The sequence below is a fragment of the Phoenix dactylifera genome, chromosome 1 (genome assembly GCF_009389715.1).
Source record: "Phoenix dactylifera cultivar Barhee BC4 chromosome 1, palm_55x_up_171113_PBpolish2nd_filt_p, whole genome shotgun sequence".
Classification (NCBI taxonomy): domain Eukaryota; kingdom Viridiplantae; phylum Streptophyta; class Magnoliopsida; order Arecales; family Arecaceae; genus Phoenix; species Phoenix dactylifera.
The window spans coordinates 13,640,899-13,660,527 of record NC_052392.1 but is presented as its reverse complement, the minus strand read 5'-3'; the positions used below and the strand labels follow the sequence as shown (position 1 = coordinate 13,660,527).

The following is a 19,629-nucleotide window of genomic DNA, read 5'->3' as shown; positions in this document are numbered from 1 at the left end:
CGGGTAACTGGGTGGCTCCTGCTCGCCTGGCTCAGCACGTGGTCCTCCCACCGCTCCCAAAGCTGATCCATATAGGAGTAATGTATCCGGTACGAGCCTGCTGTGGAACCTCTGTTGGCTCGCGTAGGGGCTAGTGGCGCTCGAGGGATGGTCTGAATACGACCAAACTGTCTAAGAACCCTTTCTGGATGATAGGGTTCTACGATATCAAGGCACTTGATGGAGCCACTAAAAAATGCGACGGGTATATATGGGCGATCTCCCCGAAGCCGATGATGGGGATCCCAAATAACCTGTAAAACAAAAGGTCCATTTCAGTTTTATACTATATCGCATATTAAATGTACTGACAAACATAAGCAAATGGTAATATGATACGTACCTCATCGATGCTCAAAAGGTCCAATGACTCACGTAGAACCACTAAATGGTCCATCGTGGTACGGGATGGAGTACCGGGCATCCAGCGGTGCACGCGGGGACTGGCATCAGTATACTCGAGCGACGGGTGAGGACTGAGTGCTGGAAAATGCTCATAAATCCATGCCTGCAGAAGCGTCATATAACCACTGATCTGTCTCACTGATGACCTCGACGCAATCCCCAACTGCCGATACAAATATGCTAAGGCAGCTGTACCCCAGGCATATGTGCTCACCCTATCCAGATCCCGTAGTAAACACAGATACGCTATAGGCACCCTGGTCCCACTCTTATCAGCAAAGAGTGTGCAGCCTAACAAAAATAACAAATAGGCTCGTGCTGCACACTCTATCCTCTGCTGCCTGTCTCTATCAGATACAGAGTGAAACTGAGTCCTCAGCCACTCCATCCTCACAGACTGACCGCGCGATGACAGTACCTCCTGACGCGCGTCTCCAGCTGACACCCCCAACAACTCCACAAGTAGCTCCTCAGCATCCCGATCACTCATCCTCTCAGGAGAAACTGATACTGAGGAACCTGCGACAGGAATCCCTAAAATGGCGGATACATCATCCAACGTGATAGTGATCTCGCCAAATGGTATATGGAAGGTGTTCGTCTCGGGCTGCCATCTCTCTACGAAGCCCGAAATCAGAATCTTATCGATGAATCGATAAGAGCACTGTACTAACTCTACGAGGCCCGACTGCCTCAATAGTGCTCTGAACCTGGTATTTGGTTGGTTTGAAGACCACCACTTCCATTCACCAACCTTGGCAGTATGGTTCATGCACTTTAGTGGAGCTCGTTCCTGTAATATAAATGTATAATTACTACTACTTTATAAAACATCAATAAACAAAATATAATGCTATAACAAATAAACAATACCTGTTGCCTCCAGATGGAAGCTGCTATATGCGTCCTGAAACTGATCAGGACGGACTCATCCTCTGGACCTCCTGGACATGGTCCAACGGACTCATCGTCTTCGCCCCTAGCGGGCATATCATCATGCTCTGACTCAGGAGAGTCCGATGGCATATGAGCAGGCTCGGGAGAAGCAATCCTAGCACGACGTCTCCTAGCTGACGCCGTAGGTCTAACTCTGGCGGGACGGGGATCCATGTCTGAAAATATAGAAATTCAATGTTAGGCTATATCAAAGAAAATAATTCAATTGCATACATAAATGTTCGGCACAAAATTCAGCACGGCACGCACCAGAACCCTTCTGTTCGGCTGCACAGTGCCGAACAGAAGGCTTCTGTTCGGCTGCACAGAGCCGAACAGAAGGCTTCTGTTCGGCTGCTCAGAGCCGGACAGAACCATTCTGTTCGGCACTGTGCAGCCGAACAGAAGGCTTCTGTTCGGCACCGTGCAGCCGAACAGAAGGCTTCTGTTCGGTTGAGTGTTGCCGAACAGAGGGCTTCTGTTCGGCACTGTTCAGCCGAACAGAACCCTTCTGTTCGGCGATCCAGTGCCGAACGGAGCACTGGAGGCGGGGGGGCGGGGAGCTACCTCGACGTGGTCGTGGAGGCGCCGGCGAGGTGCTCGTTGCTCGGGAGATGGCCGGGGAGGTGGTTCCGGGAGAATGCCGGCGACGAGAGGGAGAAGGGGAGAATGCCGGCGACGAGAGGGAGAAGGGGGAACGGGGGGGTTTTGGGCGAGGGAGAAGGGGGAGACGGAGGGGGTTTGGCCGCCGGCGAGGTGCTTGAGGTGCTTGAGGCGAAGTTTTTTGGGCGGAAGGAAGAAGCCGGCTGGAGTGGAGTTTTGGAGGGGAAGAGCGGGGTTGGGGGGGGGGGGTTTGGGGGGTGTAGAGAGCAATTTAGGTGAGGGGGTGGGGAGGGTGAAGGGTAATTTAGGATTTTTTATTTTTTTAGGGGTGTCCTTAGCAAATGGGGGGGTGTAGAGAGTATTTAATTTTTTTTTAATTTTTGGGGGGTGTCCTGAGCAATCGGGGGGGTGTATTTAGAACTACACCCATCGCCCCGTCGCGTCTAATTTTCCTTCGGACCAACTTACCCTCTATGTCTTTTTTTTTTTTTTAATTAATCAATTAATCAAGAAGCATTGGAAAGCAAATGTTTGGATCACTTATTATTCGAGATCGTTTGGCCAAATTCGCGTGTCATTCTGAGTTCTTAGTTAAGGATTCTGAGTTGTGTTGCTGTTTGATAACGACCAACTTGATGTGTGTTAGTTTAAATATTTTTAAAATTTAAATAAATTTTAAATTTTTTTCCCATCCTTTTCTTATAGCGGATGAATTTTCTGTATTCAGTTGTGAAATAAATTTTGAGAATATAAAAAAAATTATCCGGGAACCTTAAAAACAGGATGGGTTTACTTGAGGATAAAGATGTATTGGTGTTTGGTTGGAGGAATACATGAAAGAGGATAAAGGGAATAGATAAAGTGCATTTAACACACTAAATTTTATAATAATTTGAATTTTATCATAAGGAAAAATTGCTTTATATTTTTTTTTTTTTTTTTTGCATATACAGAAAATGGATAGAAAAAATAAATGCTATTAGGCAAGATGAGTTTTTGCCCTACCCCTGAACTAAGCTTATCAGAGCATAGTAACAGAGTAGACTCATGACATATGTGAAAGATATCCCCTGGGGCAGTGTATAGGGATGTCGTAAGGCTATCCCACTTGCCTCAAATGTTGTGTGGCAAAATAAGTAGGAAAAATAAGATAATATCGTCTAATTATTCTCCAACCAAGCACTATCAAAAATCAAATTTTTATTTTATTTTATTTTATTTTAAATGTTGAGGATTCTAAGTCACAACTTCTCCAAGCCAAGCGAAGCATTTGGCGACCACTAATTTATCGTTCAACAAAATGTCTGGCGAATTGATCGGATATCATGATCTACGGATCTCATCCCATGCATCTCTATAATCGGTGTATTTTCATGGGAGAAACAAAGAGGATGTTAGCTGTATATTAGCGGTATATGAGCTGTATATACGAGCTGTATATGAGCTGTGCATAGCCACTTTCAACTATAAAAGACGGGCTATGGTATTGTTTGTAAGTGAATAAAAAGAATACATCCTTCTACGACTCTCTCTCTCTCTCTCTCCTCTCCTTCTACATATGGCAAATGTACATGTCATTCAAAAGTGGGGAATTCCATTGCTGCATCTTGCAATTGCTATTGCAACAATAACATGTGGATAGTCCTTGCTGTCTGAATTTCTTGTTGCTCGGCCGTTCTTTTGGCCAGCGGATTTCTCTTCATGGTGATTATGTTAGATTTTGCATACATTCATCGGCGGCTGCAGGCTGTTTATACTACAGTAGAGAGGGGATTAAAAAATATATATGAATTAGTTGATAATCCTCAATTGTATAAGCGAATGGGATGACTTGCATCTTGCCGCGGTTCTACAAGCTGGATCAAGAAAACATTGTCTTTATGAATCATGGTGCGAGGTTTTAAATCTCATAGAACAGCGGCATTTTAAATCATCCTGCTCCATTCGGGTGGCCATCCTGATGCCTAGAATGATTTATTAGTTACAAAGAAAATTTTTTAAAAAAAAAGAAAAAAAAGAGAGAGGAGAGCACGTATGAACTGAGGGATGATTTCTCAGCTCTCGATCAGCATCCACAGTTCTGCATCACACAACATCAGTTGTTCGCTTGGAGTTTTGGATGATTTGAGATCCATATGGTTGGTGATTAAACGACGAATTCATGCAAAGGAAGTAGAACTTTAGCACGAATCCATATGGACTACATGGGTAGTTCTATATACACCCCCCCTATTGCTCAGGACACCCCCCAAAAACCAAAAAAAAAATACCCAAACTAACCTTTAGTGTAATTACCATATTGCCCTTGAAATTTTCTCATACACCCTCCTTCCTCCTCCTCCGTTTCGTTTTGAAAAGAAAAAAAAAAACACCCCTCAAACCCCCCTTAAACCCCTCCTCCCCCGTTCCCCCTTCTCCCTCTCGTCGCCGGCATTCTCCCGATCTCCGACCACCTCGCCGGCTTCTCTCGGAACCACCTCGCCGGCTTCTCCCGAATTTTTTTTTTTTCACGGTTCGTGCTCCGTTCGGCACTGGATCGCCGAACAAAAGGCTTCTGTTCGGCTGAACAGTGCCGAACAGAAGCCTTCTGTTCGGCAACCCTCAACCGAACAGATCTGTTCGGCTGCACAGTGCCGAACAGAAGGCTTCTGTCCGGCACTGTTCAGCCGAATAGAAGCCTTTTGTTTGGCGATCCAGTGCCGAACGGAGCACGAACCGTGAAAAAAAAAAATTTCGGGAGAAGCCGGCGAGGTGGTTCCGGGAGAAGCCGGCGAGGTGGTCGGAGATCGGGAGAATGCCGGCGACGAGAGGGAGAAGGGGGAACGGGGGGTTTTGGGCGTTGGCGAGGTGTTTTGGAGGGGAAGAGCGCGGGGGGGGGGGGGGGGGGGGGGGGGGGTTTGGGGGTGTAGAGAGCAATTTAGGTGAGGGGGTGGGGAGGGTGGGGGGTAATTTAGGAATTTTTAATTTTTAGGGGTGTCCTTAGCAAATGGGGGGTGTAGAGAGTATTTAATTTTTTTTTAATTTTTGGGGGGTGTCCTGAGCAACAGGGGGGGTGTATATAGAACCACCCGGACTACATCCACTCCGCGTGCGCATCGCGAATCAAAAAAGCAAAATACAAAAGGGGCCCATGACTCTTTTCTCCCTTCTCCCTCCCGAGTGGTCTCTATGCTTTGTTAATCATGGGAAAAACTTGGAAGGAGGGGTTTCGAAGCGGTCCAAGCCAGTAAAACACGGAAGAAAAGGTTTCCGAGCAGTCGGAGGCTCTGTGCTCATGCTCTGCTCATCGTAAGAAAAACATGGAAGGAGGAGGAGCCCATAAACGGAGCTTCTTTTCCCCTCCTTCCTGGTGATGATGTCGATGCATGAGCGGCACAAAAAAAAAAAGAAAAAGGAGCAAGTTCTTTCTAACTAGGACGGCTGTATCGGCATGTGACCTGATCAGGATGAAGACGGAAATGAGGTTTGGAATCTTGCACCCATTCCAAGCACGATGATTTAATTGAACTAGGATAGAACGATTGAAATGGCCACAATCCCACCGAGGCTTCAATCCTTCCCATAATGAGAGACAAGATGTCATGATTGCCAAATCAAAGGGTGGGGCGCATTTTCTTCCCGATGCAGTGCAATTTATCAGGCATGATTGCATTATGTTTCATCCTATTCATTCCTTACCTAAACCTCTATTTTCTTCGCTTAAAGCAATTCATGTAACTTTGTTTCAGCTAACACAAAATTAAATCAAAATGTACAAAATCTCACAAAAGATTACGTCAAGGGTGTATCTAACCCCTAGGGAGAGAGATAAAGCTATATTAAAAAATAGGGCTAAAATTAAATTAGATATTTATCCATCGGATACTAGTATATTCATATTTATATTTATTTTGTTTGGTAAATAAAAATATAGATATGGATATTAAGCGGATGCAAAACTTTATATCCATATCAGATATTCGAAAAAAGCCGTAAATAAATATAAATATGTATATAAATCAGATAATTAAACATTATAATTATAGAATCAAAAATATTACTAAATGAATGATAAATTAAGATAATAATATGTTAATTCAGTCATATATTCTTCTTAAAAGTTCATAAGTATTATATGAAATTATATAAGGTTAGAAATAAAAAATCAATAATATCAATCAAGGAGTTGCCTATTCTCATCCCTATTTATTTTTCTTTGTCGATTATGGATGTGGACGTGAATATTAATTCAATGCTCAAATTTATATTCATATCCAAATAGGTTAGGATACTAATGAATTAAAATAGATATTATCCAATGTACTTTGACCCCTACCCCTGTTAAAAAGCTGAGAGATAGGCAGAGGTTAGAATCCCGTGGAATATTCTATCGTGCTTAAGCTATCCTTGCTTTATGTTCTTAGTATATTTTTGACATGTTCAGAAAAGGCCTCGTATAAAAATCATGGAATGCCCACACCCGTTATGTGCATAGTTTGAATAATCCAACCATTTGGTCAAGTTCAAAAGGACGATGTAATCATGGATCAGGCACCTCTGAAAAATTCACAGTAGCCATTAGTTTCAACAGACGATGCAGACAACGGACTAGGGTGCCATCTAAGAATTTCAACGAGCACATCAGGTGAGCGAAATAAAAGCACAAATTACCAAAATCAAAATGCAATTTGAAAATCCTCCCACTTTGGATAAATTACTATGACAAACTAATGGAATAGAATATTGCTTACCATAATATTTGCCCTAACATGGAGCAAGCCTTATTAGCAGTGATCAGTTCCTCAACTATCAGATGCATATTCTGGGCCTTGCTGTGCTGCTGTTCTTTGACAATGTTTCTTACCAAGTTTAATATCTTCAACTCTCTTGGCCTCAGTTACTGGTACATCCGTAAGGATGAATGAAGAGGAGGGGTGGATGTGTGTGCGAGAGTTGGGGGGAGGATTGTGAGTTTACAACTAAAAACCCGTTTTGTCATTTTCCCCTTCTAAATCATGCTCTACCCTTCACTTGGCCAAGTGATATGCAACTCTGAACTTTAGACACAGCATTTGACACTTTATCCTATCAATTTACAGCAGTGTATACTTGAAGCTACTTGGAAATCTATCATCCAACTCCAAAAATCCCATCCATTTACAACAGCTGCTGGCATTCTTTCAACGTTCAACAAAATCTCCGCCTCTGAATCAAGAGAACCAATGTTAAGCATCAGGTTCTACCAAAAAAGAAATGAGAAACAACAATCTTGCAGGAATTTTAAACAGCCGATTCCAATTTGACAAATACACTTGCTGAGACTACAGGCTAAAAAGAGTGGAGAAGGTCATGGCCTTCATGGAAGGAAAACAGAAATTCTTCAGTTTGTAACAGGTTTAGAGCCTCGCAGAGAGCCAGAGTGGTAGAGACCATGATCCATGAGGGGACTGACTCCAAGGAAAACAGAGGTATCACTTAAAAGGCTTGAAGCAATTGAAATGCTTACTGGGCTATATTCTCAGAGTGCAACAAAGATTCCAGAAAAGAAAAAACTAGAGCACTTTAGATAGTTAAAGATGTGGTGGCACTACTTTGAACAGGATGGTATGGATGTCATCACTCAAAAATTGAACATTTAGAAGAGGTGCATAACAGGAATTAACAACTTTGCTTGGTCACACAAGAAATATGCCTATTAGAAATTCAACATCATCGCAGATAGCGGAATATTTTTGGTGGTTGAGAAGCAGAAATATAGTACTAATTAGTAACACACCCCCTCAAGGATTTTAGGAACCACAGACCAAAATGGAGCCATTAGGTTGTGGAACAAAAGGCATCTCACTTTCAATAAAGCAAGATATACATGACGAAGCAGATGTCATATTCTATAGAAACTTACCCGAAGGTTTGACTCCTGCACAGCTTCTAATGAGTCGGCAATTTCCAGTTGCTTCATCAATGTGGCCTGTAAAACCTGAAACAGGCAAGAAAAGTGAAACTCACAGTCATGATGTGGAATCTGAAACCATAAACCTCTCGCAGAAAGAAAGAGGATGGCCAAAATGCCACTATGTATTAAAGAAAAGCGGCATGACATAATTTGCCGGGTTATTGAAGAACTCTTTTTTCTCAAACATCTGACCAGATAAGGTTCCGAACTGATCTGTAAAATGTAATTATGCACATGAAATGTTTTACCATTTAAAAAAGGAAATTGTGTATATTGGCCTTGGGGTGCATACCTTTGCAAATCATTTGTGTAAATTGCTAAAATATAACTACAGATGTATATTTTTTCCTCCAATTGTAAAGGAAGTGTACATCAAAACTAACAAATCTAATAAAGAACTTTGAACTAAGTTGAAATTCAGGTGTATGATATAAAAAAGAGGTACTATGTCAATGATTAATTCATTACTAGAAAAAGAAGAAAATATCATGAATGATGTCCTAGTGTATGGTTTAAAAGAAAGTACTATATCCAGAGACTGGGAAACTAAAATGTGTTAAACCGAGCTTACTTTTTTGGTCCTCTCAAGGTCACACTCAACTGACTTTATTCTGTCCCAAGATTCCAGAAGCACATGCTCTTTGTCTAAAGGAATCTCTGAAGGCTTGCTGCTTAGCTCATCGAACATTATCTCAAGCCTCTGAAGGCGCTCTAAACAAGGACTGAGATGTTCTTCAATAGTTTCCATAGCTGGATGGTTGTTGGCAGTGGGATCCAGTATATCCGAAGGATGGTTGTTTCCCAATCGTCTCTCTTCTCTCCTACCTAAAATACAAAAGCAGGATAGAAGTCCAACAAGAAACGTTATGATTATTCTTGCGACATATTGGAAAATTCCTTCCTCTGAATCCTCCTTTGTGGTAACGCAGCTCTCACTGGTCAAATTATCTGAAAACAACAAATGCCAACTAAGATTTCTGATCACAAATACACAGTAAAAAGATCATTGCAGCAATAAAAAACTATAAGAAAGAATATATTTGAATGGATAGACATATTGATCGAGTTTTTTAATAATCTATGCCCAACATAAAAATCACATTTTGCAGCCCTCCAATCTATATAAACCATTCAATCTAATTTCAGAAAAGTGAGAACACTGTTAACACAAAGGAAAACTGTTGACTCTGAAAATAAGCAACTTTACGGTTTTTTTATATTGGATGGATCAGTCATTGCCTATACATAGAAATGACAAGGGATTTGGATAGTAGGTTCTTTATACCCAATAATCAATTCTAAATTTCTTTGACTGTGAAATCCAAATTCGAGTAATAGATGAGTTTCTTCAGCTACCAAAAATGAAAGACATTTTATAGCCACACAATGCATACACACAAATAGGGCAAAGATATGGATTCAGCCAACTCAAGATTCTTATCCTTGAGAACATACCATCAGTGCATTAACAAAGACATGAGTGCCAATTAGTGATATTTGATTATGCCAGCAAACTCTAGTCAAGATTCTTATCCTTAGGATATCACATCAACCTACCATCAGTAGATTAAAAAGGACCAAGTATGGAGATTAACATGGACTTTGAAGAGTTAACCTTATTCATGAAATGATTTGACAAATATTCTTCCGAGGTAGTCAAAGAATGGCATCAGGAAACCACATCAATGCCTATGTAAACAACATTAAGAATGAAGCATCACATGCCAGGGTGGCAGGCCTCACTAGGCAAAGTTTTATTGGATTATAGTAACTACTAGATCTGTCAAATTGTGTGTTCTCACAGCTTCGGGTTTTCAGCTGTTAATGAAACAGACCCAAAATTTAAAGGCCCTCATTTTAAAGAACTTTAAGTGCACTAAAGCATCCGTACCTGGTGAACTTGATGTTGCACTACCATTGGACAGCCTCCCTTGATCTTTAAGCTCTAAACATGCTTTATCAGACACTGGTCCTCTTCTACCACAATCCACAGCTTTGTCGACCACAACAAAATGGTCATCGCAACTGTAGTAAGCTGTCAAATCTCTTGCCCTGACCTGCATAAATGAAAATTGCAAAAAAATAAAAGGAACAGTAACGGACATTAAAAATTAGCAAAAAGTATCATCATCCCTAAAAAAATATTGTGAGGATAGTCCTGTGCTTTTAATTATTGTACCAACAGCTCATTACAAACATTTTTGATGAAGGTATTAGAGTAGAATGTACTGGAAATGGTGATTAACATTCATTGCCTCATCTCATCAAAACCACTTAGAGGACTCCTGTAGTGGATCGGAAGACAAACTTTGATAAAAGAAGTGAAAGACAGACCAAATCATGATTGTTAATCACCAGCAAACATGCGAAGGATGAAAAATGCATGACTTCTAAGAACACAAGGTACTCATTTCCTTTAGGAGTACAATATTACACAATGAGGTGTAGGGGTTTAAGCTAAAGGTCTTCCATTAAAAAAGCGCTTCGTGCATGCCCCACTTTAATGGGCGCATTTAGACACACATTTAGACTAAAACTATTAAAATTAACAAGTATTTCTCAAGAAGTTCTTTCTCTCCAAGAATAAGAACAAGTAGCCTTCCCACTAATTGCTCAACAATATTCCTTATGTAGAAGATTGTTATAATGGTGATTCCTAGCAAGTATAAGTCCCTCTCCCATGATACGAACTCATCGACATATCTATAGAATGAAGAGAAAAATTGTCCTCATCTTTAAACACCCTTGACCATTGAATGTTCCTGTTTCCCGTAAGTCACTGTCAATTATTCAGGGAGAAGTTTATGTAGGGAGAGGAAATCACAGAACAAGGATCACATGCAGCTACGAAGCATTTATAGCATAAAATAGCATAAAATTAATTAGTTAGTATTTTATGAAATTAAATAGACAAAAATGACAAATCAAACTTGAATTTCTCCACAAAAATGGTAATGATCAAAGATGTTTGAGGGAAGAGATTGCCAAAAGCATTTAGAAAGAGGGGCAGTTGCAAGGAGGATTACAGGTTGGGTGTAACACAACCATATATAAAATTATATGCACATATTCTGATCTTTTTTATAAGTTAAATCGGTAGCATTGCTATTACAATTGTCTGCCATCCATCAGAAGGGCATTGAGAGAGTCCTGCTCCAGCATCAAAGGCAGTAAAAGTCATATTCTATTGGTTGTGCAGGAATTATAGTATGTGCCTTCATTTCAAAAACCAAATAATGCAACCAACAATGAAGTTGCAAATGAGTAAAATTTTCAAGAAAGAAAACTCACTTCCTCACAAACCGGAGGCAAATGAATATATTCAGCCAACCCAGTTGCAATAGGAGAGCCAAGATCATCAAAATCCGATCCAGATTCAGCTGTTGATATATCGCTGCTTCTTCCCTGTCATTCGGAAAAAAATAATTTTTTGAATAATAAGATGGAAATGTGACACCACTAGGGTCTGAATCCTATACCTTCCCCAAATGACAAGGCCTTAGGAGGGAGGTGCTAACCAGCTGAGCTAACAGAAATGTAATTTGACTTTATGTTGTAGATGCATTTGAGAAAAAGGAGTTTATGGGCATATCTATTAAATGAAACCGAAGCAAGCATTGATATATCCAAAATCTTGCCTTCAGAGGAGGTGGCTTTGTTAAGTAGCCACCTAGCAGTTCTCCATGCAATACTCGTCTAGCATGCCTTGACGAAGTCGTTCGAGCATTACGCACAAGCTACAAAATGTGGGGAAAAATGGTAAGAATTTTATATATTCCTTTCATTTTCTTGGTAGATCAATGCATCCCAAAGTGATAAGAGCAAAAGGACAACCAATCACTTTCAACCTAAAAATATGTCATCTTTCACCACAGAACAAATTGAAAGGGCTAGTGTTCCTTCTAAATACGTTCATTCGTACCCAAACATCCTAACTGATTAGTTTCTTTGACTAAGATTCTCTCTCTAAAATCCTATTATATTCATTGATATTCTCAAAAAGTATAACCTTTCTGTTCTCCCCTTCTCTACCTACATGATAACTAGACCACTTGAGAAAACTGCATCTGATGAGATGCGAAAAAGATGATATGAGAAAAATGTGCGCAATACTGTGTGCTGTTTGATAAACTAATTTATCACCCTGATCAAATAAACATAGATAACCATAAATGGCCCATGGAAACGCCTCTACTGGGTTTCTAGATGTCAGAAACAACATTTTTGCCCAATGCAGTATAGTTGGTGACATGCAGCATTGTGAAAATTGGCCCTTTTTGCACTCTTTTCTGAGGCTAGCAAAGCAAAGTGAACAGATAAGCATGGTAAATGGTATATATGCTTGGGATGGAAAGGAAACGAAAAGAAAGAAAAAACAATCAGCTCATGCTATGTTTAAGGAAGGATAAGTTCCAAGGAAAGAGTGGTCAGCGCCTTTCTTACTTGATGGAACTTGACTTAGCGGAAAGAATTTATCATCCAGTTGGACGATATTAGTAGTTCTCCAGTTTCTTAACAAAATATTTTACCTTCATAATGTTAGGATCCTTCCATGGTCCGTTATTAGACTTAAGACACCCCCCCTCAGCAAGGCATGTGCAAGAGCCACCCAAGAAGTCTGGCAGTTGGCTGAAATAAGAGGAAAGCCAGATAAGACTAACCACAAGAAAAAAGAAATGGATCAACAAAAAGTGATATGCAGATAAAGTTGAACATTATAACCTTGCATCGATAGCTTCTAGTAGTCTATGCTGAAATTTTGATCCCAATACCTGAATGTAGAAACCTTACATGTACCCATCAGGCAATGTTGGACAAACCAGTAAAATATCATTCAGATGTAATGGTCCTTACATGTATCTTTGCAGTAGTTTTGGGGTCAAGAAAACCCTTCACTGTGTTCCAGAGCAGCTTAAAGCCGGAACCAGCATTAACAATGAACATTTGATGTAGAGTCTGCATACAAAAACATGTGTAGGAGTCTCTTCATATCCAGATGGTTGAATAAGATAAGTAAACATTATTGAATGTTGATTGAATACCTCAGGATAGTAATCACCATCTATTTTCTGCATTGTTAGCAGGAGTTCTCTTGCAGTCTTGCTAAAATTTTTCAGACCCTGCACAACAATAGAATGCAAAACTTAATTGCATAATGCTTCTTGGAAGCCAGAACAAGTAACCCTGACCTCCAAACTAGGAAAAATCCATTATAAAATTCTAACTGAGCAAAACACCATTTTGCTTTCGAAACCGCAATTAAGAGAAAATGAAAAGAATGCTAGAGACACTGACATACCACACCATGCACATCCAATATCGTAGTTGTCGAATCAACGTGTCTCTTGGCTGCAATTGAACATGCAGGAAACTTTTCATGAAAAGCTCTCTCAAATTCCTGTACATGATACTTTATGTAGCGATCTACTGTGGTGATGTACATAAGCTTATTTGGCTCAACTTTTCCTATCCTTTCTATATATACAGGTCTTCCCTCTTTGTCAACTCCATGGTAACCCTGAGGATAGCAGCGCAGGACTTCCTCCAGCTCTTCAAACTCAAAATCCTGCATCCAATAATATTTGTATGTTGCTTGATGTTAGAATTCGATTATGCACCTCCATCAACGGAGAAAAACAATAATTTTTAACTTATGGCTCCTAAGAACCACTGAAACAAAAAAAATGTTTATTATTTGGAAATGTCAAACAAAAATCCTGAACAAGTTGACCATGGTAAAGAAGATAGTTAGGTAACTAGAAAACAGAAATGATCAAATTAAAACTAATAGAAACCATTATAAGAAAAAAAAACAGGATATTTGCATGAAACTGTGAGTTAATAATGTCGCGTATAAGAAAACAGAATAACATGAAATGTTGTTGCTTAATGTTGTGGCTTCCACAATGCTTCTAGAGCTTTCACACTATCAATGAAAACAACACCTATGGATATTCTGAATCAGTTTCAAGAAAAGCCACCTTAAGTGGTAATGTGTAGATTTAAATCATCTAAGTTCTGAACAGAACATACATCTCATGTATCTGCAGATTTTTTTAAGGTCCACAACAACGGTTAAGCGAGGTGCATGCAGCAAGGGGCATTTTTTGGTCATTCTTTGAAACCGAAACCTAAAGAAAGTCCAGAGTCTAACATTCTTTAATGCATGGAAGAGTGTTGAATAGCATGATAAGGTGGCCTCACCTCCAATATGGTATCTGTTCCAAATTCTTTTCTCCACTGAAGCATCTCAGCCCACATCTGAATAGTTTTGTCAAAGTCAAACTTCCTAGCTTTCAAAAATCTGCAGTAAATGAATCAATTGATAGGTAATGAGATCAACCAAACAGTGGAGTAAGAATTATATATGTTCTTCCACTTGGGATAATTAAGTGGACATTGAACTCCAATTGAATCAAGATGGTTAGAGTTCACTCTATATTATCAGATTTTTAAAAGGAGAAGCTAATACATAGTTGAATAGCATATCTTAAAGCAGAACTTTGCATGTTATTGACATCTTCGACCAACCTGAGCAGCATGTGGTAATCATCATGCCTATCAGGCAACAAATTTCTAGAAATAAGTTCTTGTCGGAATGCATAGACTGCACACTCTTCTTCTGCATCTCTTATATCCTCAATGGAAACCGAAGAAGCCCTGTAATCAACTTTCCTTTTCCCCCGTTTCTTAAGAGAATGGGTTAATCTGCTTGAAGCATGCCATGCCTTTTTCTTTAGCGACCCTATTGATAATCTTCTTCTTTCATCTTCTGAATTCTCCACATCTGATCTCCTTTCCTTTCTCTCATCATAAGCAAGCACTCCTTCAAGACCTTCTACATGGTAAAGTGAAACCAAGTGACGCTCATCAAAAAATTCCAAGTACTAATGATATTTATGCTTTTGTTTGATCACTGCTTTTTTGAAAGAAGGCAGTGGTTTAATTATATAGCCTTACCCTTACCTGACATTTCTCCAAGCAAAAGTCAGAACTCTAACAGACCTCTGTTCTGAAGATAGAATCTGCAATGAATGCCGAGCAAACAAGAACCCATGGTGAACCACCTAACACAATCTGTCTATCTAATGTTGTTGGAAGAAGGGGAACGGAAAACACAAGCAGCATATTAAAAAAAAGGAAACTTACATCAATAAAGGTATATGGAGTACCACAAAATATACGTATAAGGACATTGAAAGATGGAAATCTTTCATAATTGTCTGTAATGCTAGAAACAATGGGAGAAAAAGCATTATTACTTATTAGTATTCTGAATAACCTGCCATTCCTGAATTTTATCATTTTTTACGAATCCTAACTTTTTTTTTTGATTTAACAGCTTAAAGCGCAAAACCTTCTCACTGGTCAGATACCTAAATCTCAGTGTTTAAAGACTTAAAAACAAAGAGATATAAAAATGGAAAAGCACCTCACAAGAACTCCTACATCCAGTAGCGTAAACAACGAAAGATCTACTGAAAAAGGAGGTTCGGAACCTCCTTTTTCACCTTGCTCAGATCCACAAAGCAATTGCATTCAAGAAACCAATAACGTAATCAATCTCAATAGAAATATCCAACAAAGCCGCATTAAATCTCCTTAATCCCGTCTAAACTCCTTTAAACCATCGATTAAATCCGTCCAAGACCATCCGAAATCAAGATAACCACATCATATCCCGTTTTCTTGACCCGAAACACGAAAACGTCATAAAAAAACAGATTTTCTTTAAAAGAACGCCAAGCACCCTGGATCTGGAGCTAAATACAAAAAGCATACCAATTGAATACCTTTAAACCAATCTGAGATTCTGAAATCAAGAAAACCATCAACAATCCGAATTTCTTGATCCAAATCATTAAAAAAAAAACTACGATCCAAAATCTGTTAGACACGGCGAAAAATATCAAGAAAAAAAGTAATAAAAAAGAAACACCATAGGCGCGGAATCCAGAGCACAATCCAGGTGCAGCAAACGATCGATCACCCGTATTTACCTCTTCGATACCCTAATTGGAGACCAAGAGTTCGAAAATCCCGCGACGACGAAGAGAACCTCTGATCCTCCTACGAGAATCCTAACGATTTTTTTTTCCGGATCGGAGTTTGAAGAGAAACAGGAAGGGGGTTGGGGGAACGGGATCGGTTCTTCTTCGGCCGCCGCCTGCCTCTCTTCTTCGCCGTCTTTGCCGTTCGCTCCCTGGCTTTCGTGGTGGGGGGAGAAGAGAAGGTTCGGAGACTCGAGAACTAATACGACTCCTCTCTCCCTCTCTCTCTCGCTTTCGCTTTCTCTTTTTGTTGGGTGTGGTGTCTCTGCCTCAGACCATCCTTCCTTATATACGTGTCAGTTTCTGTTGGCGGAGGGACCAAAAAAATAAACTAAAGAAAAAGTTTCGGGCCCGGAAGTCGCTTTCGGCTGGATCAAGGGTGGACCAAGGAAGAAGGAAGGACATCATCGCCGGATCTAGGATGAGTAGGTTCCGGCGTGGTGAATACTTCATTTTAAAATCCGTGCACAGGTGGGGCATTTAGCTTTCTTTTCTTCACGTGGTTTATCTTCCCGGTCTGTTAGGTTATTACTCTTTTACAGCCTGTTAAATATTTTTAGCTTGTACACTCGGAAAGTTCGAGAGGTTGGCGTGAAATTAGGTTTCGTTTGCCTGGTTATTTCCTCTTTTACTTTTACTATAGTAGGAAGTCCTACAATTTTGCCTGCATTTTTTTTTTTTAATCATATCTATAGCTTACATCATGCGGGGAATCATGCATGCATCATGGATGAGTTGACCCATGGGTGTCTTCATTGAATTAGTCAGCTAGGGTGTGGTTCAAAAGAACGGTCAACATTGAATTATATAGTAATCGCTTTAAAATCTATGCAGATAGGTGAATGAAAATTTTTTGCTAAACACGTTCCAATGAAATGATCAATATTGCAAAAGTAGAACGATTGTTATTTCGTATGAAAGATACAACCCGAACCCTGCAACTTATGTGCACACTCTGTGGCATGTCAATTGTAAGGATTTTTTTTGTGATTTTTGTTTGCGTGTGTTCAAGTGAGGTACGGATGCTATCAAATAAGGGCGACTGATCCATGAGTTACCAAAATATCAAGTCCTTGCCCTTTTTCTCTTAACCTTGCTAGTTTCTGAATTATTGTAATTCCTGTTCCCAGAGCCAAGTTGGTTGCTGCTAGGGCAAGGTTCAAGCACTTTTTATAAAGAGAAAAGAGATGGAAGCTAACATGGTCTGGAGGGAGGACAGACTCTGTCTTTGACCTGTCTAAGGACCAAAGGTAAAGATCCATCACGCCATTCTCTTTTTTAGCAGGTTTGGGGTCTCATACAGCTGTGGATGTTTTATACTTGAGAGTGAGAAATCAACGTGCTGATGGATTGGCAACAAGACTTTACCAAAAGTGAAACAATGTGGCGGATTGAATCATTTTTTATAAGGATTAGTGATTCGGGTGAATGTCTAGTTATTGTGAGATTGTTAATTTTTTTGAAGAGCGTAACAGTCTAAGACCTCATCTAAAAAGATTAGGTAAAATATATTATTTGAATTCTTTGACTTTATATAAGTATTCAAGATCTATCTATTACATAGCTGATATACAGCTAAACACATACATGCAAAAATTCTTACATGCGCTTCCCATTTAAATCCTAGCGCCGTCAAAGGTTAAGGATCTAAATCCAGTCGCATCTTGCATATACAACAAATTCAATAAACAATCATGATTAATCCATGGTTAACCCAAATCGATCAGTGCTGCACTTTTTCTCTAGTTCATATAGGCTATAGACTAAGCTTGCTCTGATACAATTTATAATAATTTAGGACCTCGCTGCAAGGTATTATTTATTTGCTATGATATATTTATTACACAGTCAATATAAAACTAAATATATGTTCGAACGGATTCTACAAAAAGGGTTTTGCCCAACTCGCTTTATTTTCCCACCCACCCGCCTGTCCCTACTTAATTCCCCCCTCAACACATACATACACACATTTTTTTTTAAAAAAAAAAAATCTTTGGACTTCTTAGAAGCGTCAAATTAAGCTTGCAACATATAAAATATCTTGTATGTTGAACTAGGTTATAATTAATCATTACAATGTTCGATGTGCAATTTCTATAACCCAGGATTCCAAATAAATTATGCTGAAAAATAGTGCACAATGAGCGAGTATTTCGTCTAAAAACATCTATAAAGGGATGAACAAAAATTTCACAAATCATAGCTTTTTTTAATCGAGTGATGACATCCCCTTACAATTTGGACCACATCTTTGTTCAGGAAAGGTAGTTTCATGGCATAGCACTAGTCCTACCAATTTGCTTGAGATAAATGATCATACATCATCGATGACTTGTTCGAGCAGCGAATGCACGCCTACTTATTTTGAAGGAGCCAAGTTGAAGGAACAGTGCATGAAAAAGTAGCAACTTAGGGATAACGTGCAACGCACGTGCTGTACGGCCCACATAAGTGGGAAGGAGTAATTTATAATTGCGGGTGCCGTGATCTCACTTGACGGTGTGATTTAATTTGGGCGGTCCATTTCAGGTGCAGCCAAGAGAACAGCCGTTGGACGGTGCCTTTTCGCCGGCGCTGCGGCCTAGAGGACGTTTGTAGGTTCGTTATAAAAACATCGGGCAAAGTAGGTTGACCACGTGGAGATCAGGGAGTGCCCCTTATCAACGTGGCGAGTTCTGAGCCACCTAATGTCTTCGGAGGAGACTCACTTTTTTTTTTTTTTAGGAGGGCGCCCTTAGTTAATGAGAGGTCAAAATGTACCGTTAGAAATCAATATTAATTTAAAATTTGGCCTTTTTAAGTAATATTGGCCCTAGTAAGTAGTAGTGCTTTTTCCAAATCATAGGACCCGATAAGACGACCTCTGTAGTGCTTTGATGTTCCAACCGAATTGGGATAGCGGTCTTCGCCACGCGCGGCAGGTGCTGCGGGCTAGCTTGATCATCTTGGAGGGCGATTTCGCTACAGTTATTAGGTGGATCCGACAGGAACCGAGTGGTGAGAGCACAGATCATCCTCTGATCCGGGACATCAGGATGATGGTGAGGGATGGCGCAGCCTTTCAGGCCACGCATGTATTCAGAGAGGCCAACGGGGCGGCCGACTGGGTGGCTGCATACGCGGCCCACCACTCAGGATACGCTCTGTGGGCAGGAGAGAGGGAGCTGCCATTGGCACTACGCGAGATTGTGTATTTTGACTTTCTTGGATGTATTCGGACACGTGTTGCCTAAAGAATCCGTTAAAGCAAAAAAAAAAAAAAAAAAAAAAAAGAGGGGATAGCGGGGGATGGTTGTTAGGTTGGGAAGTTGCTTATGTTCATCATCACTATGCTGTCCAATAAAACTATATTGACTCCATTGGAAAAAAAAATCTAAATATATTTTATATTTTCATAAAATTCATGTTCATTACCTTGGTTGATCTAAAAATTTATCTTTTTTTGGAAAAATAAGATCAACCATCGAGCAAAACCAAAGACTGAAAAATACATAATATATTTCAAAATAGTTATTGATCTAAAGCTGATGTATAAAGTTTGATGCGAGATTCTCGATGATATATAAACTAGCAGGTTATTTATAAACTAGTCGAAGTAACTATATGCATTGGTATAACATAAACCTATGCATCTAATAAGCAATCCTTCTCTCTCTTTTT

The 19,629-nt window shown here is 39.9% G+C and overlaps 1 protein-coding gene across 4 annotated transcripts; it reads right to left on the bottom strand.

The window, feature by feature from the left end:
- Window positions 1–6,629: 6,629 nt before the first annotated feature.
- On the bottom strand, window positions 6,630–16,220 carry LOC103710648 (phosphatidylinositol/phosphatidylcholine transfer protein SFH13-like). Of its 4 annotated transcripts, none has more exons than XM_008796471.4 (15): window positions 15,916–16,220; window positions 14,882–14,940; window positions 14,447–14,750; window positions 14,120–14,219; window positions 13,215–13,481; window positions 12,958–13,035; window positions 12,770–12,871; window positions 12,638–12,687; window positions 12,445–12,544; window positions 11,554–11,652; window positions 11,207–11,320; window positions 9,807–9,972; window positions 8,487–8,863; window positions 7,865–7,939; window positions 6,630–7,167 (listed from the first exon to the last, which is right to left on the bottom strand). In XM_008796471.4, the coding sequence occupies exons 2-15, from the start codon at window positions 14,886–14,888 to the stop codon at window positions 7,150–7,152; spliced, it is 1,857 nt and encodes a 618-aa protein (XP_008794693.2). In that variant the 5' UTR covers window positions 14,889–14,940; window positions 15,916–16,220; the 3' UTR covers window positions 6,630–7,149. The 4 variants fall into 4 exon arrangements, with proteins under 4 accessions (XP_008794693.2, XP_008794690.2, XP_008794691.2 ...); XM_008796468.4 differs by having other exon boundaries at window positions 14,447–14,753; window positions 14,876–14,940; window positions 15,916–16,217; XM_008796469.4 differs by having other exon boundaries at window positions 14,876–14,940; window positions 15,916–16,217.
- Window positions 16,221–19,629: the final 3,409 nt, after the last annotated feature.

Coding starts and splice junctions, on each gene's coding strand:
- LOC103710648 (XM_008796468.4), bottom strand. Junction 11,653..12,444: donor AGGATCCTAACATTATGAAG/GTAAAATATTTT, acceptor CACATTTTGTAG/CTTGTGCGTAATGCTCGAAC. Junction 8,864..9,806: donor TGCAACATCAAGTTCACCAG/GTACGGATGCTT, acceptor TGTTGTTTTCAG/ATAATTTGACCAGTGAGAGC.